The sequence below is a fragment of the Salpingoeca rosetta genome (genome assembly GCF_000188695.1).
Source record: "Salpingoeca rosetta unplaced genomic scaffold supercont1.19, whole genome shotgun sequence".
NCBI lineage: Eukaryota > Choanoflagellata > Craspedida > Salpingoecidae > Salpingoeca > Salpingoeca rosetta.
This window is the reverse complement of record NW_004754915.1, coordinates 826,118-846,117: the sequence shown is the minus strand read 5'-3', so window position 1 is coordinate 846,117 and position 20,000 is coordinate 826,118. Positions and strand designations below refer to the sequence as shown.

The following is a 20,000-nucleotide window of genomic DNA, read 5'->3' as shown; positions in this document are numbered from 1 at the left end:
CATTTTCATTGATGTGTATGTACAGTTGTGTGTATATGTGTGCGATTGACGGCGCACCTCGTCGCTGAGCGTTGACGTGTCGAGTGGCTGACGGTCATGTGTGATCAGTTGGTCACGTTGCAGCAGCAACTGCTCATCGTCAAAGAGCACGCTGTGCTCGCCGATCCGAACACTCAACTGCCATTGCAACCATCGCAGGTCAGGGTCAGGGTCACGACATACACGTTCGTGGCATGTTGCTGGGCACGTATGTACACGTGTACGTGTGCGTATGCGTGTGTGTGAATGCGAAAGTGTGTGCGTGTGTATGTGTGTGTGCGTGTCGTTGCTGCCATTGCATAAAAAGGCATCACGCATGGATTGCGCACAAAGCTGCAACTGGGTCGCAAGATCAACACAGCCTCACATCAACGTGGGTGTGGTGGTCATCCTCGCAGCAGTTGACAAAGTCCTGGATCTCGTGCCAGCGCAAGGAAGGAAGTCGATACGGCTGCAAGGGTGGACTCACTGCAGCTTTGCACGTGGTACACTTGACACACGCCTTCTGCTCAGATCGGTTGATGGCAGACGGGGGAAGGTCAAGGGTTGACGGAGTCATGAGTAGTGGGACATGCGCAATGTGCAGTGCGATGGGGCCTCAGCATCGAGTAGAGATGTGTTTCATCACAGGAGGATAGTGTTTGCACTTCAACGGCACAGAAGAAACTCGTCTTCAACACCAATGCATGCAGAGCAGCACAAACATACCTGCTGAGACGAGCGTGTTTCAGACGTAGACACGCTGGATGGCTTCCTGTGAAACGGTGTGTCGGAAGGGTGCAGGACCAGCCTGAATGTGGATGTGTTTGTGTGCTCATCCTGGTGGGTCCGTTCGAGGCCGCTTGGCCTCACATGCGGTGGAAGAGCGATGGTTGCCAGCTGTCTCTCGGCCTGCGTGTCAACCACGGCAAGGCGTCCATCTTGGGACACGACGTTCACATTCAAGTGTGATGGCCCTCTCACAAACAAGTGGCCACTGCACACGCTCGGCCGCGCCTCACACACCACCAATGCCATCCCGCTTTCTCTTGTGTGCCTGCGTGTGTGTGCGTGTATGAGAGAGAGAGAGAGTGTGTGTGTGTATGTATATGTGTGTGTGTGTGTGTGTGTGTGTGTGTGTGTGTGTGTGTGTGTGTGTGTGTGTGTGTGTGTGTGTGTGTGTGTTGTGCGCACGCCTTGCACGCTGTGCGGCTGTGTCCTCTTTTCCGCTCCTGCGCGCGTCGAGTCTTGGCGATTATGTGTATTTTGTACAATTTTCGACAAGTCAGCGGCAGGCGGTGAAAGGCGAGAGCGGCGTTGTTGGTGCTGTGGCAGTCGGCAGTGCAAATGGCACGTGCTCCCCAGACAAGGGGGTGGCAAAGGCAGAGGCGTAGTAGCTGGAGGTAACGTTCAAGAAGCTGCTGTACAGGTTGTCTCGTCTCAGCCCCTTTGCAACCACATCCGCAACCCCACCCATGAACGCCAACGGCCTGCATTGTGTGTATGTGGTGTTGTTTGGTGTGAGGCAAGCATTGCAGCATCCGCAGTTGTCTGTTCTCCATGACACACACACACACACACGCACAGGCACACACACACACACACACACACACACAGGCACACACACACACGCACACGCACACTGGCATATGTGTGTCACGCACGTGAGGGACTTGGCGTCCCACGTGAGGAGCGGACTGATTTCGGTGCCGTTGATGTTGATGGCTTCTGTGCTTCCGTATGGGCCCTGCATTCTGCACGGGGGCAAAGACAAGGGGAAAGACGACGTGGGGATGCGCGCGCGTGGCGTGCATGTGAACCACCAAACTTGCGCCATACAGCACACTCCAGTACAAAAACAACGTCACCGCCACCAACAACCACACACGTAACACAAACATAATTGCACCACCAAACAGCGGCCATTTACACATGCACACCTGTTTGGGAGGAGCATGGTGTGGTACCACGCTGCTCCGACAGTCTCGTTGATGAGTGTTGTGGGAAACGCAGCATACGGTGTCACCTGCACATGTGTGTGAATGTGAAGACAGTGAACGTGGGAGTTGTGTGTGCGTGCAGAAGTACTCACAATCAACCACACCGCCACAACAGCACGACAGGCAGCAGCGCAAATTGGCGTCTACGTTGTGTTTCCACACCACGTCATATCGCCACATCGTGCTGTTCTCCATGGCGATCGAGGGGATGCCCGTGTACGAAATGTAATCGGGAATGGCCTCGCTTCCTGCAGTGGGGAGGGGGGAGGCAGGAGGAGCACGTGCGTGTTAGCAGAAGAAACCTATGATAGCAAGTGGAATCGCGCAGACACACCCGTGCTCGAAAGGGAATGAAAACAACCAAACAAACGAACAAAAAAACAAGCAGACAAACAAACAAACAAACAAAGCAAGCAAGCTCAACAAACAAACAAACAAACCATTTGTGACGTCGTTGATGCATGCGTAGAGGCCTGGGATTCGTTTCTCGGCGCTGTTGACGGTGCGGGCGCGCTCACAGTTTGCAAACACACGCGCAACGCGTTGGAGATGCAGATAAGGTAGCATAAGCAGCTTCCACTGCTCGTGGGAAGAGAACCAGAACCCACGCTGTACGGTAATGGGCTGGCCTGCCATCGTGACAGCGGCAGAGCGAGATGGGTTTGTGGAGTTGGTGATGGTCGTTGGTGGGGTGGGTGCGTTGTACGATGTGTTGCAGCCACAAACACACATACAAACACCACACACACATACACATCTACACTAACACACGTACAAACACAAACATATTCACACAACACAAACATATCCACACAAACAAACACACACATACACATACACGAGTACTGCTGCCGCTCACTTGCACAAGCAGACCTGTGCTGGTGGTGAAGTTGACGGCTTGCAAGGAAGAGTGCTTGTGAAGAAAGAGATCATCACGTGAGAGGTTCAGCTTTGACCACGGCGCGTGCCAATACAGCACCCACGTAAACAGTTCACCCTGCGCAATGCACACATGTGACACAGAAAACGTCGCATCACAAAATGTTATATGCCATGCAAGTCACAGTCCAAAATGTGCTTGTATGTTCAAAAACAGCCCCATCCATGTGCGCGCCACACAATCCAATGTGTCAGTGCAGCATTAAATGGCTTGGAAAAGCGTGTTTCACCTCAAATGGATCTCCATAGTCGCCGGAACCACGGTAGTTGCTGCGTGTTGGCACAGTTGTTACGTCCACAATCTCACTCACCCACCGCGTCTTGCCATCGTCTGAGCATTGGCGGTGACATGTGCATCATGTGAGGGGATGGGTGGCTCCGCAAACACTGTCCTTCGTCCTCTACCTTTGCATAAAGACACGCACAGAGTATAAATGCACCCAGAGTTCACACACACGCACACACACACACACACACACAAAAACACACGCACAAACACACCCACACACACACACACAAAAGCACAAACGCACACAAACACACACACACACACACACCACACCACTAACGTGTAAGGAAGATGGTGGCGGCGTTGTCTTGGAGCAAGCGCAAATATCGGCGGCATCTTGCTGCCAGTGGAGCCGCGCCCGGGAGTGATGATGTGGACAGAGCAACCTCCACGGCATACAGGCCCCAGTAGAACTCCCCATTGTCCAGCGCTGGCACCTACAGACCAGAGAGTAGCGAACATTGGCATGTGTGTTGTGTCACTTGTGGCCAGCCTTCCATCGAAACAACAGGCAGTCAGGCAGCAATGGCGTTCAATAGCTGCTGCTGCTGTTGTTGCTGCACCGAGTGCAGCAACCACCACCGACAACACCGACAACACCCAGCACCACGATCAGGAGGCAACAGCAGAAGCAGCGGCGGCGTACGCGATATGGGTTGGACCAGCCAGGTGCTGGCACGAGATCCCCGTTGGTCGTGTGCGAGAACCAGGGCAGGTAGCCGCCGTATCCCGGGAAACTGGACGAAGCGCATATCCACACCACAATGAGCACTCAAAAGTACACACACACACATGCACACAAAGAGTACAGAGATAGATAGAGATAGATAGAGATAGAAGAGACAGTCAGTCAGACAGACAGAGCACACACACACACACATACACACAGAGCATACACACACAGTACACACACACGCTTACACATTCACACATTCACACACGCTCATTAACACACTCACACTCATGCACATACACACACACTCATGCACGCTCACACACTCACTCACACCTGGCGTTCCACTTTTCGAGGGCTGTCAGCTTGAGGTCAATAAGGTGCATGGCGTGTAATTGAATGTCTTGGATGGACACTGGTTGTTTCAGCGTGCTGTTGAGGTATGCAAGCGCACGTGGCTGCCCATCCAACCCAAGCGCAAGGATCGACAGATGCTGCGCATCCTTGGCGCCGCTGCTGAAGTTGTGCAGGCCTCCAGGATACAGCTTCCCGCTCGCGTAGTCTATAAGGTGCCCATCAAAGGTCATCGCCGTCACTGGATGATACGCAATGCCGCTCTGGTGGAACTTCCCCTCAGCATGCATGACGTCCTTGATGAACTGTTCCCGTCTCCCGGCATCGTTCACCAGCTCAGAGGTCGTGTACTTCTGCGCAAAGTTGCACCATGGCACTGCTGCTGCCGCATCACCCCTCATCCCATCCAAAGCCTCGTGTCTTTCCTGCTCCAGTGTTGCCTTTGCTCCGTCATCACAGCACTGCCACGACGACGGCGACGGCGACGACGACGATGACGCCAGTGCAGGCGGCGCCACCAACACCACCAGCAACAACACCACCAGCAACACCACCACCAGCATCCCAGCAAGAAGCGTTGTCCTTCCAGCCATCGCGGTTGTTGGCGATTGGTACATATCTTCACATATATTTCCAGCCAAATTTTCGCCCCAACAACAACCGCCCCAAACAACAAGAAGCAGGTAGCGGGAGGCGAACGTTGTTGTTGAGGAGGAAGTTGCAACGTGGGCGACGACGGCGATTGTCGTGGCACCACCTCTCCTCCTGTTCGTTTCCCCCCATCTCTCTGTGTTTGGCCATCTCTGTCTCCCTGTCTGTGTCTTCCTGCTTCGTTGCTTCGTCTTTGTCGCTCGTTGCCTCGTTCTTTCGTTGAGAAGCAATGATGTCGGCGCCTTCGGAATCGTTCAGAGCTGCGCGCAGCAGCGGCAATTCGACGACAAAGGAGCTGGTCGAGGAGCTGCAGCGCGAGTTTGGCGACACCGTCATCGGTGACCTGACCATGGCCAAGATCAATGCGGCAACTCAAGAGGACACCCAAGGGCGCAGAAGAGGACAGCCGCTACCACCATCATCGGCGTCGTCAGCATCATCATCGTCAAGGCGTGCAACTGCTGCACTCTCGGCATCAGCGACAGCGGGCCCACAGCAACGGTACCAGCAGTCGCAACCATTGTCACAACCGCCGCAGCCGCATCAGCATCAATACCAACAGTTGGGGTCGGCAACACGAGCAGGTCGGCCTGGCCCTCCTCCGCGCCCCGCAAATCGATACGCCCGCACATCAACAACCCCGTCCGCACCGTCCAACTCAGCCGCAAGCACACGGCCGCGGCATGGCCACTCTCAGCGCAGCTACCAGCCAGCACATCGATCACGCCTTCACCTGTCCCAGTCCGCTTCTGATTTTCAGCCACCAGCAGAGTACGTATGCGTGTGTGTGTGCGTGTGCGTGTTGCATTGGTGTATTGTGTTGTGTGTGGTTTGGGCTTGCGGGTGTACGTGCTTTGTGTGCACCACACACTGGCACTCACAGTTCCCATCTTGTTGTTGGTTTTGCGCAGTGATACGTTACACATCGCAGATGCGCCTGTTCAAGCCGCGGTGGTCAAGACATCAAATGCGCCCAACGATGACCACGAACGCCAACGCTATCATCATGATCATCACGATCATCATCACGAGGACGAATCACATGATGGCGAAGCTGCTGATGACGGTGAGAGCGACGTGCTGCCGGCAACGTATGAGGACATCCCAATCGACCCCGCAGATAGCAGCGACAGTGACGACGATGATGGCGGTGGTGAACTCGAAAGTGGAGGAGGAGGATATGATGGTGGTGGCCGACGACGTCAGAGCGGCAGGGGGCAACCTCGAGGCGACAGGGCTGGTGCAGGTGATGAAGACAAAGGTCATGGGTATGCGCACCAGCATCAAAGACGCAAGGCTGCTGCTGTTGTACGCGCGGAGGAAGGTGCTGCTCACGCGCGCTCCCTCGAACGCAAGCGACAACAACAACAACAACAACAACAACAACAACAACAACAACAACAACAACAACAACAACAACAGCACGGTCAGCGCGGAGCTACCGATGCGCTGCGCCACGACGCGACGGTGTCGGAAATGGGGCGGCCGCGACGACGTTCAGTGTCTCTATCCCCTGGTCGTATCCGTGGGATGGCCGGTGCAGATGTCCCCGGTGGCCAGCACCCGGACACACACGAACACGAGCCTGACCAACACCCCGATAACGTGCACACTGTTGGCGATGAGCATAGTGGTGCAGAGCTTGCTATGCATGCGCCCGTTACACAGCGCGAGCACTCTCCCGGGTCGGAACACACGCACACACATGCACACGGGGATGCTGGGGGTGGTGACAAACACACCAGCGCTGACGGCAAGCGCGGCAGAAGTGGTGGAGATGAGGAGCGAGGATCTGAATCGCCAGCACATTCACACGACCACCATCACCATCACCATCAGCACGAGGAGGAAGGAGAGGAGGAAGAGGAGGGCGTAAGGGGTGGTAGGACGCGGGGGCGAGCGCGTCCCGGGACAGCAACACGCCGACCGCCATCATCCAGGTCAACCGACGCACAGAAACAAGAACAACAGCAAGAAGAAGAAGGAGAAGAAGAAGAAGAAGAAGGAGAACAACAACAACAACAACAACAACAACAACAACAACAGCAGCAGCAGCAGCAGCAGCAGCAGCAGCACCAGCCGCTGCTCTCATCTGTGCGACGGCGTGGTGGCAGGGGTCATCGTCAGTCGAGCAAGCCAGCACCTACTCAGACAGACATCACGCCCAGCAAGGCGCAGCACAACAGCAGCACCAGCAACAAAAGCGCCAACAACAGCAGCACCAGCAACAAAAGCACCGGCAGCATGCCACGTGCACCCGGATCGAAGAACGTGGCAATGGCGGTGGAACGGCTACAGCAGGAGCAGACGCAGCAGCAGGCGGCGTGGGCACAGCAGCGCGCACTTTTGATGAATATGGCACTGTCTCATCTCGAGCAAACGTCGGCAGCAACACCTCTACAGGCAACAGCAGCAAGAGCACCAATGCCAACTACAACAGCAGCGCCGGCGGGCGTTAGCACGCGTCATCGCACACTGGACAGCGTTGTGGATGAGCTGTTCTCCTCCGCACTGCCACAATCACAACAGCAACAACAGCAACAACAACAACAACAACAACAACAACAACAACAACAACAACAACAACAACAACAACAACAACAACAACAACAACAACAACAACAGCAGCAGCAGCAGCAGCAGCCCCACCACCACCACGATGCTGCTGACCTGCCAGCTGCTGACGTTTCACCCCGCCGACATCACGATGAAAGCGGTGTTTATGGTGGGGACAAGGGAAGGCGAGCAGAGGCCTTTGTTGTCAGCTTTGGTGATGGAAACAAGGAACCAAGTGACACCAGCAAAGACCACGCACACGCAACGTCGCACGCGCGTGCACGTGCACACCCCGATGACGATGCGACGAATGGTGGTGGTGGAGCGGCAGAGCAGCGACGGCAGCGCCGTTTGTCGCACCGGAACAGATTGGTTGCGCAGAAGATGAGGAGGCGCGAGTCACGCTCGGCAGTGGGTGGTGATGATGGTGGTGATGACACGCGTGGCGGTGCGGGGTATGGTGATGATGAATACGGTGACGGTATCGACGAGATGGAAGGTGGTAGCGGAAGTGGTGGTCGTGGTGGTGGTGGTGGTGGTGGTGGTGGGTTGCAGCATCAACGCTTGAGTCATCACCATCGCCACCATCACCGCCAGCAGCAGCTGCAATCGACCATGATTCTGGAGGAGAGTGGCGAGGGCAATGATGGTGACGGTATCACAGCACCAGCAGCGCCTCCGCTGCGCCAGCATGGACACGATGGTCCCCAGCAGGAAGGCGAATTTGCACCTGCCTACGACACTGGCGAGGGGCGTGGGGAGCAACCCAAAATCCGCCGCCGCCCCCAATCACACACGCCGCAGCGATCTGCTCCCATGCACCAGCAGCAGCAGCAGCAGCGTGGTGGCTATGCACGCCCGGCCTCTGAGGTCACACGCGGGCAGCGTGAATACGCACAGCGCCAACAGCAGCAGCAGCAGCAACAGCAGCAATACCGTCATGGCTATCACCACCATCAACATCAACATCAGCATCACGCACGTGCGCGGGAGGAGTGGGACGCGGCGGACGAGCTGATTCGCGCGGAGATGGAGGGCGAGTACGAATACGAGAGCAGGGGCAGTGCACAGCGGAAAGCAGACGCACGCAGTGATCGCAGTGATCGCAGTGGCGCTGGGAGTGGGAGTGGGAGTGGGTATGGACACAACAATGGCAATGTCAATAGCGATCGAGGTGGTGGCGCTGGTCGCAGCTGGGTGGTTGAGATGCAGCCGCCAGCAGCTGTGAGTCCTCCACGTCGTGATCGGGGCGGCAGCAATGGCGAGCGATTGCACACACGTGCAGCAGATGGCAGTGGCTATGCTGCTGGCAAGCACGCACCCTCGCATCACAAGGAGCGACAGGCACCACCTCAACAGAAGGACCGACAGCAAGATAACACATCACAAGAGCAGCAGCAGCAGAAGCAGCAAGCGGCAGCGGAGAAGGTGCTGAAGTTGCGAAGCAACGTGGTGATTTGCAAAAACGCCATCCAGTCCCCGGCGTGCCTTGGTTCTGGCGACATCAATGCGAAGAAGCGAGATGCTGCGCTCAGGGCCATTGACAGCTGCGACATTCCACACCTCGTCATTGTGCTACGCACGCCAACGCACCTCAAGTTCCGCGGCGTGTATGCGGTTGTGCCTGCAGGCATCACCAAGATTTACGGCGCAGGCCCGCGCACGGTGACCAGGGACATGGTGGCGCGTTACTTCCGTTACGACAGCGGCGCAAAGGCGTTCAAGCAGCTGCCATCACGTGACTTCACGGTGTGCGATGCCGTGGCCCTTCGTGCTGCTTGCTGGCAGAAGAAGGACCACAAGCCAAACCTCATCTAGCTCACATGCTTCTCCGTTGTGTTTGTTTGGTTGTTTGTTTGTTTGGTTGTTTGTTTGTTTGGTTGGTTGGTTGTTTGTTTGTGTATGTGTGTGTCTTGAGTGTATGTGTTTCGTAGGTCTGACACATGCCTGTGCAAACCTTAGGATTCGTATGTGTGTGTGTGTGTGTGTGTGTGTGTGTGTGTGTCGTCATCCACCACCATTCTCCGCCCTGCTGCCTAGTGCACGTGACTGCTGTACATACACGCGTGTGATGTGTGGATGGGTTCTTCAGAAAGAAAATAAAACGACTGTGGAAGCAACATCGCACGTGCATACAGAAACATGAACCCCCGAACACAGATACGGGTCTGATACAAGGTGTGCCACGGCAGGAAAGCAAATACGAAGGCAAGAATAAATGAAAGGCGACACGCACCACAACAGATGCGCGCAGACAGCGATCAGGGATAACACGGCAAGCATTCAAGCAATGAGAGGAGAGGGGACAACAAGGTGTGATTAAATAGAGGAAAAAGCAACCCCAGACAACAAGTGCAAATATCACACATAGGACAACACGCGCGCAGGTGTACGCACACCCACACGGAGGGCCCATAGCCCGGAAAATATCAGATGCACATGAACACATACAACGAATGAACAAGTAGAGAAGACGACGTGACGTGACATGCCTGCAGGCAAGGAACCATGCAGGTGTTCGGGTGGATGAAAGATCATGGCAAGTAATGACGCACGTAGTTTTCAATGCGCAAGGGTGAAATCACGCTGTTGCTTCGACGCGTGTGTCACTGCCTGTCCACACCACCATCACCGTCAGCACCATCGTCATCATCATCGTCCGCAGCAACACTGTCGGGTGGTGGGTGTGACGACGGCTTGATTGGTGGCAGCGGCGCGTGCGGTTGTCGCCCCAGCATCCCCCGCGCATGTGACAGGTCTGTCGTCAAGCACCGGTGGAGCGTGGGCACACGGTACGTGGGCAATGTGCGCACGCTCTTGCTGCGGGAGAGGTGCACGTGCAGCATGCTGCTAGTGTTGCTGCTGGTGGTGCTGTTGCTATTGACGCCGGTGATGCTGGCAGTGGTAGCGATGGAATGGGTGCTCGCAGTGTGTATGTGCAAAGGCGCGTGATGTTGCTGCTGTTGCTGCTCTTCGGGTGTGCTGTTAATCAACGACACAGCACGCTGTTGGTGGTGCTCGTGGTGGTGGTGACGCTGGTGGTGGTGGTGCTGATGGTGCTCGTGGTCACGCGACTCACCAAGGTTGATCTCGCTGCGCAAGTGCACCAGGTCACCACCACCACCACCACCACCACCATCACCACCATCACCACCATGACCGCTGCCAATACTGTGGGGGGTACCGTGATTCATCTCCCCATCCTCGCTCTTCAGTTCACCATCCGCATCGCTCAGAAAGCCCCTGCTCACGCTGCTGTCGCAACGGCTAATCATGCCACTGCCGCCGCTTTCTCTGCGCGAGTCACGCGCGTGTTGCCCTTCATTATCGTCGCCACTCATGTCCTCCACACCCACGCATACACGTGGCACGGGAGCAGCTGGTGGGGACATAGACTGTGCGTCGGCGGTAGATTGCGCGCGTGTGTGAGCTGCGATCTGCTGTTGCGTCTCGTGATTATCAGGCTGGTGGTGATGTTGTTGCTGTTGTTTTCTGCGCGCGTGTGAGCGAAAGCTGCGTCGCTTCAATGCCGTTGACGATGAAGATGATGGCGGTGGGCGTGCCTGCGGTGGTGTTGGTTGAGAGGCGGGCATGTTGAAGCCATCACTGGTAGCTCCGTCGCCGCTTGCAGTGGCATCACCCTTGTTGCGGCCGCTTTCGTTGATCACATCACCCGCGAGCGCTGTGTTGCTTGGAGAGTGTGGTACGTGCCCAACGCTGTGACTTCGAAGCCGTGCCCGTGGTTGAATAGCGACTCTCCCTCGCACGGGTGCTTGTTCTTGTTGGTGACGAGGGCCGACGCCCACCCCATCCGCTTTGCGACACGTACCACCGTGATCACCACCAGCACTGTTACCATCATCATAATCAGCACCACCATCATCCCAATCGCCATTCCGATCACCACCATCATCAGTACCACCACCATGTCCACGGCGCAAGGGCACGACGCCAACAGCGGCATCAACAGCCAGGTCCGCCAGCGCAACCGTGCGTATGCGGATGGCTGGTGCCCCCGTGTGTGCACGTGCACGTGTGCCGGGATGTTGGGGCGGGGTGTCTGGCGTGGCGATGGCTGTTGGTGAGATGGAGGCGCGAGCATGCACGGACGCGTGTACGTCCGCGTGCGTGTGAGGTGTTGCTGTGCAGGGAGGGGCGGCGATGGTAGTTGATGACGCGGGCGGCTGGTTGTGTCTGTGGCGGGTTGGAGGTGTGGAGGGGGAGGTAGTCAGTGACTGGGCCGCAACCATGTCACACCACGTGTCACGCAAGTTTGAGCTGCTGCGGGCTCGCTGTTTCTTCCCGCCGGACAGCGACAAACGTGGCGGTGGTCGCTGCTCTGCTGGGGAGCACATGCGTTTCCCACCAGCTGTGGCTGCGGCTGCAATGGGCGAAGGCGTCTTGTTCTTTGCTTTGATGGGGTGCTTGCTCTTGTCCTTGCTATCACTACTTCCACTGCTGCTGACACTGGCACGCGCAGAAGGCGTTGGTGCCTTCATTCCCGTGGGCGCCAATGATGATGATGTTGATGATGCTGGCGATGACAGTGGTGTTGATGAGGGCTGACGGCGCGCACCATCGTGTGTATTCAGCATGAATGCGTCTTCAGCCAGCGCAGTGAGCGTTTGGTCTTGGCGCAACAGCAGCAACGAGGATGTTGTGAACGATGCAGAGAGCGCGCGCTCACCACCGTGACCGTGGGCGATTGCGGTGTTGGTGTTGGTGGCGTCGGTGGCGCGGGTGGGCTGGCCACGGTGGTTGCGGAGTTGGGCTGTATCCAGTGATGTCGACAGCGAAGTTGTGTCATCTCTGCTGCTGCTGCTGCTGCTGCTGCTGCTGTTGTTGTTGTTGTTGTTGTTGTTGTTGTTGTTGTTGTTGTTGTTGTTGTTCCCGCCGCTGCCGTGGGAGGAAGACCTTGCCAGCAGCGTAGATTGGCGCAGCAGGCGCGTGTGGGTGGTGGAGCTGCTTCGACTCGACGGTGACGGTGATTGATGGTGGTGCTGGTGGTGGCGGTGCTGTTGTTGTAAGGGCGGGGGTCCCTGAAGTGGTGGCGGTGTTCGTTGCTGTGGATGCTGTGCAGGCGCGGTGCTTGGCTTTGCTCCAATGCGGCCGTGGGTGGTGGCTGCGTCTTGAGTGATGTTGAGGCGACCAAAATCGTCCTCACTGGCTGCTGGAGTTGCTGCGTGTCCGCGCTGTCGGCGCAAGCTTGGCGTTCGACGCGTCGCTGTGTTCATCATCATCACCATCGTGTCTCCGCGTGGTCGGTGGGTCTGCGGTGAAGGTGGCTGGTGCGGCACGTACGGCGTGTGTGGGATGGCGATCTGGCGAGAGAGCGCGGGCGTGCTTGTGCTGCGTTCCGACATGGTTCGTGGCGAGACGCTGCTATGGCGGTGTTCTCTGCGCTGCCGCTGGTGATGATCCCCGGTGTGTGACCCGCGGGAGCCCAAGCTACGCCTGTCATGCTGGTGCGGCGACACCATCGCCTCTGCTGTGTCGTGGCCCTGTTCACTCAACTCTCTTGGTTCGGTCGCGTGTGTGTTTTGCAGACTGTACCTGCCTAATACGTCACCGTCGCCATGGACATCACCGCCACCACTGCTAACGACACCAGCACCGACATTGCCGCTGCTGCCAGAGCGGGTATCGCCACCATTATCATGATATGCACCGAGCCCTTCAACGACACCGGCATCACCGTCATCATCGCCATCATCGTAGTCATAGTCATCATCAACAATATCATCATATTGGCCATGTGTGCAGTGGTCCGAGCTGCTGGCGACGGTGAAGAAGGTTGGGGTACTGTGGCGAGTGAGCGCTCTGCCGTTGGTGCGGTACTGCTGCTGCAACAGCTGCTGTCTATCTGTGCTCGGCCTCAACAGCCGCGCGTGCGCACTGGATGCAGGCGCTGCTGATACGAGTTCGGTGATGTCCTTCATGCGTTTGTTGGACTGGGAGCGCCGAGTTGCAGTGGGGAGTCTTGGTGCATCTGGCCCACATACGCGGTGGTGCACAATCAGGCGGTCCGGATAAAACCGCTCCCCGCAATACTCGCATGTCACTACATGTGAATGCAAGAGTGTGTGAATGAGTGAGTGAGTGAGTGTTTATGTGATGGTGTGTGACAGTGTGTGTGTGTGTGTGTGTGTGACAGTGTGTGTGTGTGTGTGTGACAGTGCGTGTGAGTGACAGTGGGTGTGTGTGTGACAGTGCGTGTGTGTGTGTGTGTGAGTGTGTGTGACAGTGAGTGACTGTTGGTCAATGCTGTTTGTGTACCAATAATGCTGTTTGTGTCCAAACATCAGATATGGAATCCAGGACAGACTCAGTGCAGACGCTCAAACACACGCACACACACATCCCCGTTGCCGCTGTCAGACTCACCCATGTGCATGTCGTGAGGGTGCACATCTTGGTGATGGTGCCGATGTCGATCAGTCGCTGTTGTGTGGCATCGATGACGCAGTCGATGGTGTTTGTGTTTGTGGTGGTGTGTGTGATGGTGGTGTTTGTTGGCGTGCCGCATTGTGAGTCAACAAAGCAGAGAGGAGGAGGTAAAAGCAAGCAACGCAGAGAAATAATGAATGGTGTTGTGCGCTGCAGTTGTTGTTGTTTGTGGAGAAGGCTGTTGCGTGCATGTGCGTGTTGTGTTGTGTGTGTTGTGCTGTGTTGTTTGTGTGTGGCGGATTGTTGCTGTTGTTGTCGCTGTTGTTGTTGCTGTTGCTGTGTTGACCGAACTTGTGTGACCTGCTTCACACACAAAACACACACACACACACACACACACACACACACACACACACACACACTGGATTGACGTCACCGCCATTGGTGACACCATGCTGTGGTTGGGGCTGCTGCTGAAAAGGCTGTCCCCGCTGTTGCTGTCGCTTCGCAAATCCGCAATGCAACGACGCAAACAGAGAGCACAAAGCCGACGATCGCACCAACGACGCGAAATTGGCGCGAAATCTCTCCCTCTCAATCTCTCCCTCTCTGTGTGTCTGCTTGTCTCTCTTGTGTGTTCTTACCAAGCGCCAAGGGCCGCTGCGCACCCCTGTCGTCCATGCAGGACTCGAATGCAGCAGCAGTTGCAGCAGGCGCTGGAGGTGTTGTGTTGGTTTGCCTTGTTCTTTCTTGTTGTGGCAGAGCTGTTGTTGGTGGTGTTGGTTGTTGTTTGTTGCGAGCGGGATGACGATGATGCGAGAGGTTCACTCAACGCTACCGCGTTCGGTGGCGTTGTCGATTGCCGAAAGTTTTATGAAATCTTCATTGAATTCCAGGAGGAGCGAACGACGCTGCATTTTTTGGTGTTTATTCACGGCCGGGAGATTCGAAAAATGAGCGGCAACGAAACGGCGACAACGACAACAAAGATGAACAACGGAGGCGCCGAGCGCAAGGATGTGACGGCGAGTGCAAGGATGGAAGCGACGGCCGCGGCTGACGGATCGACGACAAGCAAAAAGTACACGTACGAAGTGAGTCAGGTGTCAAGTTGCATTGATGATGAAGCGTATGAACCAAAACGAAACGAGAGAGAGAGAGTGAGAGAGAGAGTGTGTGTGTGTGTGAGGTCGCCGCTGCTTGTGCTGACGCATTCGTGCAACTTTGTTTTTGTTGCGGTTGTGCAGCGCGATACGGATGCTGCTGAAGAAGTGGACTTGACCGCGTTGCTGTACGATGGAGACAGCATGCCCACAGACAAGCGGCGGCTCTGTGTCGCGTACAACCGGCAGCTCTTCGATTCCTGGGTGAAGCAGTTCAGTCCAGCCTGTGCAGCAGGTGAGGGATGGCGTCACAACACTTCGGCCAACCGTGTCTCATGAACAATAACAACAGCACGGTGACTTATGCGTTGGTGTGTATTGTCGCTGTTGTTAGTCGTATTGTGGTCGTTGAAACGGCTCTGAATGTTGTTTGCGTACGTGCCGTGCCGCAACAGCACGCACATGTGTGTACGTATGCACTTTCAGCCACTCATCAACCGTTGCCACCTGACTTGCTCGCTTGTGACTTGCTCGCTTGTGACTTGCTCGCTTGTGGTGACACTGTCGTTGGATTTGCTTTGTTGCTGCGGTGGTGTCCTGGTCACAGCATCTGTGGCGGGCGCGTTTAATGCACTCTCGCGTCGGCGTCGTGATGATGAGCAGGCGCTATCCCAACACGATCTCCTTGAGGAGTTCCGCAACGTGTTGGACGGCATTGTCATCAAGCACCATCGCCGGTGGGTATGCTTAATGCGTGTGCTTTGTATATGTGTATGCTTTGATTGCATGTGCGTGTGTGCGTGCGTGCGTGTGCATGTGGCGTGTTTGTGCTTTGCATGCTCTGTATGCATGTGTGTGTGCATGTGCGTGCCCTGGTCGCCTGTGGACGAAACGCTGAAGGCACCACGCAACCCCACCTATTCTCCTCCGCATGATGCAGATGCTCATTCGCGCTTGGCGCGGACCCATCTGATCTCGTGGAAAAGCTCAAGCTGAAACTGGCAGAAAACGACCAGTCCTTTGCCACCAAGTTCCCAAAAGTGTGTGTGTGTGTGTGTGTGTGTGTGCTTTTGTGTGGACGTGCTATGCACCTTGTACTGTCGCTCATCGTGTCATCACACACAAAACCCACTCACACACACACACACTCTCTCTCTCTGTGTCTGTCTGTCTGTCTTTCTGTCTGTCTGTCTCTCTCCCTCTCTCCCTCTCTTACACACACCCGCCCATGGCACCGTAGGGCAAGAAGAAGAAGATACTGTGGCAGCACATCCGGGAGCTGGTTGATGACGACGTCAGCAACACGGAGCGCGTGTTTGCTCAGCTGCGCACTGTGTATGGGCGGCACGCACCGGCCAGAGATGGGAGTGGTGACAAGGACGGGAGCCAGGGCGGCATTGGTGGTGGGGATATCGATGGAGGTGATGACGATGATGGTGGTGATGATCACGATGAAGACGAGGACGATGATGATGTCGACGTGGTTGTCACGACGGCCCAAAAGCAGCAGAAGCAAGATGCGCCCACAGTCGGGTCACGTGTGACAGCGTGTGTAGACGTGTCGAAAGAATCGGGTGGTGATGATGGCGATCAGAAGGAGAAGGAGGGCAGTGGTGATGGTGAGAAGCAAAAGGGCGACAACGTTGCCAGCACCACAGCAACAACGTCGACTGGCGGAACTGCACAGCACAACGAGGAGCTCGAAGTGAGTGATGTCGGGGAGGGAATGTGTTTGTATGTGTGTGTGTGTTATTTGTTTGGGATGGAACTGCTGTATCGTCTTGTATGCCCGGGCCTTTCATATCTGCGTGTGTGTTGTGAACACACAAACACAGAGGTGTGCATGCATACATGCACACGGGCACAAACTCACGGACATTCATACGCACACACGCACAACACAACACAACACAACACAACCCACACACACAACACAACGCAACACAACACAACACAACACAACCCACACCACAGGAGCTAGCAGTAACGCCTGTGAGTCCCAAGTGGAAGAAGGCGCTGATGGCGTATGTGAATGCGGTGATTGGTATGGCAAAGCTGACCAAGGAGCGACCGAGCACAGCGTACTTTGGGAACTGGGGCATCACGTCTGCATGCAAGGCCGTCTCTTCACAATACGATGTGAGTTGGATGGGAGGGGTGCGTGTGTGTGATTGTGCGTGCGTGCGTGCGTGCGTGTGTGTGTGTGTGTGTGTGTGTGTATGTGTGTGTGTGTGTGTGTGTCACTCTTGCTCATCATCTTCTCTCACATAATACACACAACCAACGCACCAGACGGTGCTTGAGTGCCGGCCGTTCATGGGCAAGGCGATGAAAGGATCGCGGGTGCAGCACAAACTGCTCACCCGCGATGATGCGCGGAAGATTGAGGACCAGTGGCGTGCCCTCTTCTCGGAGTTCAACAGATCAAACACAGGTCGGTGGTGCTTGTGCTTGTCTACGTGGATGTGTGCGTGCATTCTGTGCTTTTGTGAATGTGTATGGGTGTGTGTGATTGTGTGCGTGTGTGTGCGTGTGATCTTGTGTGTGTGTGTGTGTGCGTGTATGTGCACGTGTGTGTGTGTGTGTGTGTGCACTTGCGTGTGTACGTGTGTGTGTCTGCACTTGCGTCTGTACGTGAGAACAAAGACATCGATCCTTTCGTTCACACGTGACCAATTCACACTTCTCCACCCCTCCATCACCACGCCATCACCAGTGCTGCTCTTCCATCTGACGAACCACTATGCACTCGTGTATGCGATGCGCGAATGGGAGGACGATACCGGCATCGTCCGGGAAATTCTCACTGCAAGGTACACGCGTGTTGTATTGCGTACCCGATTGTGTATGGTGCTGCGTATGCCCGCGTATGTGTGTGTGTGTGTGTGTGTGTGTGTGTGTGTGTGTGTGTGTGTGTGCCTTGTTTGGTGTAAAAGACTCTGTTTATTGTCCTTCGTGTAAACGATATTTCCGGTCTGTTGCTTCCCACCATCACGCACGCTACTTCTGTTTGTACGCTGCGCTCAACCCACGCTCCTTTGCCCCCCTCCCTCTTCCCTTCAATTTGTTTTCTCGTTGCTCTGCGTGGGACCGCTGCAGGAAAGGACAGCGGCCCAAAGCGTGGATTGGGTTCACGGAGGTTCGCAAGATCCTCCTTGGCTGGAGCGGCTACCAGATCATGTCCATCACAACACCAACGCCATCATCATCATCATAATCATCATCAAAAACCTCTTGTTTTTTTGTTATTGTTTGTTTGTTGTGTTGTGCTGTGTTGTGTTGTGTTGTGTTTGTTTGTTTAATGTTGGGGGATTGCGGGCTCGTTACAAGCGAATACACCAGCGCAGTTAATGCTCAACACAACACGCGCACCCAACATCACCGCCACCACCGATTACCATCGCCATCATCATCATCATCATCATCATCATCATCATCATCATCATCATCATCATCGCCATCATCATCACTCATCATCATCATCATCATCATCATCATCACCATCATCACCTGTATGCCTCGAGCGTGAGTGTCTGCCCGCCGTGGAAGTGCTGCCCCGGTGCGAGGGTGTGCTTCTCGGCAACGTGTCCCGCCTCCACACACACAAACTGCTTGTACGCGCTGTCATCAAGATCACCCATGGCCTTGGTCTTCTCCACCCACGGGTTCCACACCACTGTACACACGCGCGCACACCAACGTGGCGGGGGAGGGGATGTGAGGAGGGGTCTTGAAGCAGCACAGGAGGGAGGAGGTAACCATAACGTTCCAACGGCAGCATACGCACGTAATGACAGCATTGGCGCAATTACGCACACACGCACACACACGCACAAGAAATATGCAAACCCACAAACGCACACACAGACAACGCGCACACACACACACACACACTCGCGCGCGCGCACACACACACACACCCACCCACACACACCCACCCACACACACCCACCCACACACACACACACACCCACACCCACACCCACACCCACCCACCCACACACACACACACACACACACACACACACACACACACACACACACACACACACACACACACACACACACACACACACACACACACACAAAGAGGGCGCACCTGTGTCTGGGAGGTTTGCTTTGTCCAGGGTGAGTTTGCGCCGGGTGAGGGCGGTGGAGTGATCGTCGGGCGTCGGAGCGCGTGACGTCGCCACGTTGTCAATCACAAGCGACTGCGGCACGGCAACGTAGATGCTGTCCACATTCTGCGCAATGGTGAGCGGTTCTTGATCCTCCACCACAGATGCCCGGTCTGCCAGCTGGTCCAGCTTGAGCGAGCCCTTCAGCGGGCTGATGGTAACGGCCTTGATGGACGGCACCCGCACATACGTGTGCAGCAGCGTCGTGAAGTCAAAGCTCTCATCTGACGTGTTGTGGATCTGTGGGCGGAGAACCATGCATGCATGCAATGCGTGGCCGCATTGGGTGTTGGGAGGGGGGATTATGCACGCGTGTGAGCGGATGAAGCGCGTGTGCATCCTTGGCAGCCAAGGTGTGTTCAGCACAGCCGTGTAGCAAGAATCCGGAACACACAGTGACACACACACGCACAAGCACATACACAGACACGCATGCATGGACACAGATACAGACACAGACACACACGCATAGATGCAGACACAGACACGGACACACGCATAGACACAGACACACATGCAGACGCACAGACACACATGCAGACACAGACACAGACACAGACACACGCACCTTCAGGTTGCATTCGAGCTGTGCTTTGCGAAGGGTGACCGTGTACTCGAGGCGGAACTTGTGGTTCCACATGGCGCGAGTTTGCTCGTTGTCTTCCAGCACAAAGACGGCGGTGGTGCCATCCTCGGAGTCACCAGCGCCGGCAGCGTCCTTGTCCCATGTCCAGGTGGAGATGCGCCCAAAGCCATGCGATGGGCCGCACTCCCACGCGCCAAAGTTGGGGAACACCAGTGGGATGCCGCCGCGAATGGCCTTGCTTCCGTCCAGCACAGCCTTGTCACTGC

At 55.8% G+C, this 20,000-nt stretch overlaps 7 protein-coding genes across 7 annotated transcripts in view; 2 read left to right on the top strand and 5 right to left on the bottom strand.

The window, feature by feature from the left end:
- Positions 1 to 1,162, bottom strand: part of PTSG_07921 (uncharacterized protein) — a 2,862-nt gene extending 1,700 nt beyond the window's left edge. The window contains exons 1-3 of the mRNA XM_004991667.1: positions 748 to 1,162; positions 407 to 544; positions 58 to 177 (exon numbers count right to left, since the gene is read on the bottom strand). Of these exons, the coding sequence (XP_004991724.1) occupies positions 58 to 177; positions 407 to 544; positions 748 to 1,056 (567 nt within the window). The 5' untranslated portion in view covers positions 1,057 to 1,162. The remainder of the gene's footprint in view (positions 1 to 57; positions 178 to 406; positions 545 to 747) is intronic.
- A 106-nt stretch (positions 1,163 to 1,268) lies between these two features.
- On the bottom strand, positions 1,269 to 4,879 carry PTSG_07920 (uncharacterized protein). The gene is made up of 10 exons (XM_004991666.1): positions 4,256 to 4,879; positions 3,893 to 3,983; positions 3,527 to 3,683; positions 3,188 to 3,288; positions 2,892 to 3,015; positions 2,459 to 2,647; positions 2,181 to 2,266; positions 1,959 to 2,044; positions 1,683 to 1,772; positions 1,269 to 1,508 (listed from the first exon to the last, which is right to left on the bottom strand). The coding sequence occupies exons 1-10, from the start codon at positions 4,864 to 4,866 to the stop codon at positions 1,304 to 1,306; spliced, it is 1,740 nt and encodes a 579-aa protein (XP_004991723.1). The 5' UTR covers positions 4,867 to 4,879; the 3' UTR covers positions 1,269 to 1,303.
- A 33-nt stretch (positions 4,880 to 4,912) lies between these two features.
- PTSG_07919 (uncharacterized protein) lies at positions 4,913 to 9,357 on the top strand. The gene is made up of 2 exons (XM_004991665.1): positions 4,913 to 5,695; positions 5,836 to 9,357. Exons 1-2 carry the CDS (start codon positions 5,154 to 5,156, stop codon positions 9,296 to 9,298), a joined length of 4,005 nt encoding a protein of 1,334 aa, XP_004991722.1. The 5' UTR covers positions 4,913 to 5,153; the 3' UTR covers positions 9,299 to 9,357.
- Positions 9,358 to 9,553: 196 nt separating this feature from the next.
- PTSG_13260 (uncharacterized protein) lies at positions 9,554 to 12,341 on the bottom strand. The gene has a single exon (XM_004991664.1). The coding sequence runs from the start codon at positions 12,073 to 12,075 to the stop codon at positions 10,087 to 10,089; it is 1,989 nt and encodes a 662-aa protein (XP_004991721.1). The 5' UTR covers positions 12,076 to 12,341; the 3' UTR covers positions 9,554 to 10,086.
- Positions 12,342 to 12,640: 299 nt separating this feature from the next.
- Positions 12,641 to 14,548, bottom strand: PTSG_07918 (uncharacterized protein; the record flags this gene model as incomplete). Its single annotated transcript, XM_004991663.1, has 4 exons — positions 12,641 to 12,765; positions 12,933 to 13,541; positions 13,865 to 13,921; positions 14,512 to 14,548. The coding sequence occupies 4 exons, from the start codon at positions 14,546 to 14,548 to the stop codon at positions 12,641 to 12,643; spliced, it is 828 nt and encodes a 275-aa protein (XP_004991720.1).
- Positions 14,549 to 14,799: 251 nt separating this feature from the next.
- Positions 14,800 to 18,347, top strand: PTSG_07917 (uncharacterized protein). Its single transcript, XM_004991662.1, has 9 exons — positions 14,800 to 14,961; positions 15,115 to 15,265; positions 15,578 to 15,707; positions 15,911 to 16,010; positions 16,211 to 16,675; positions 16,945 to 17,109; positions 17,263 to 17,404; positions 17,687 to 17,783; positions 18,070 to 18,347. Exons 1-9 carry the CDS (start codon positions 14,821 to 14,823, stop codon positions 18,185 to 18,187), a joined length of 1,509 nt encoding a protein of 502 aa, XP_004991719.1. The 5' UTR covers positions 14,800 to 14,820; the 3' UTR covers positions 18,188 to 18,347.
- Positions 18,348 to 18,399: 52 nt separating this feature from the next.
- PTSG_07916 (uncharacterized protein) overlaps positions 18,400 to 20,000 on the bottom strand; it is a 2,129-nt gene continuing 528 nt past the window's right edge. The window contains exons 2-4 of the mRNA XM_004991661.1: positions 19,717 to 19,996; positions 19,070 to 19,388; positions 18,400 to 18,646 (exon numbers count right to left, since the gene is read on the bottom strand). Coding sequence (XP_004991718.1) covers positions 18,477 to 18,646; positions 19,070 to 19,388; positions 19,717 to 19,996 — 769 coding nt within the window. The 3' untranslated portion in view covers positions 18,400 to 18,476. The remainder of the gene's footprint in view (positions 18,647 to 19,069; positions 19,389 to 19,716; positions 19,997 to 20,000) is intronic.

What these genes read in the sequence shown, in the direction of transcription:
- PTSG_07920 (XM_004991666.1), bottom strand. Translation starts at nt 4,866, where the DNA reads ATGGCTGGAAGGACAACGCTTCTTGCTGGGATGCTGGTGGTGGTGTTG. An exon ending in CTCGAAAAGTGGAACGCCAG is followed by an intron (nt 3,984 to 4,255) that starts GTGTGAGTGAGT and finishes CGCTTCGTCCAG; the next exon opens with TTTCCCGGGATACGGCGGCT. An exon ending in CAACTTCACCACCAGCACAG is followed by an intron (nt 2,648 to 2,891) that starts GTCTGCTTGTGC and finishes TCACGATGGCAG; the next exon opens with GCCAGCCCATTACCGTACAG.
- PTSG_07919 (XM_004991665.1), top strand. Translation starts at nt 5,154, where the DNA reads ATGATGTCGGCGCCTTCGGAATCGTTCAGAGCTGCGCGCAGCAGCGGC. An exon ending in GATTTTCAGCCACCAGCAGA is followed by an intron (nt 5,696 to 5,835) that starts GTACGTATGCGT and finishes GGTTTTGCGCAG; the next exon opens with TGATACGTTACACATCGCAG.
- PTSG_07917 (XM_004991662.1), top strand. Translation starts at nt 14,821, where the DNA reads ATGAGCGGCAACGAAACGGCGACAACGACAACAAAGATGAACAACGGA. An exon ending in CCGTCTCTTCACAATACGAT is followed by an intron (nt 17,110 to 17,262) that starts GTGAGTTGGATG and finishes CCAACGCACCAG; the next exon opens with ACGGTGCTTGAGTGCCGGCC. An exon ending in CGGGAAATTCTCACTGCAAG is followed by an intron (nt 17,784 to 18,069) that starts GTACACGCGTGT and finishes GGACCGCTGCAG; the next exon opens with GAAAGGACAGCGGCCCAAAG.
- PTSG_13260 (XM_004991664.1), bottom strand. Translation starts at nt 12,075, where the DNA reads ATGCTGAATACACACGATGGTGCGCGCCGTCAGCCCTCATCAACACCA.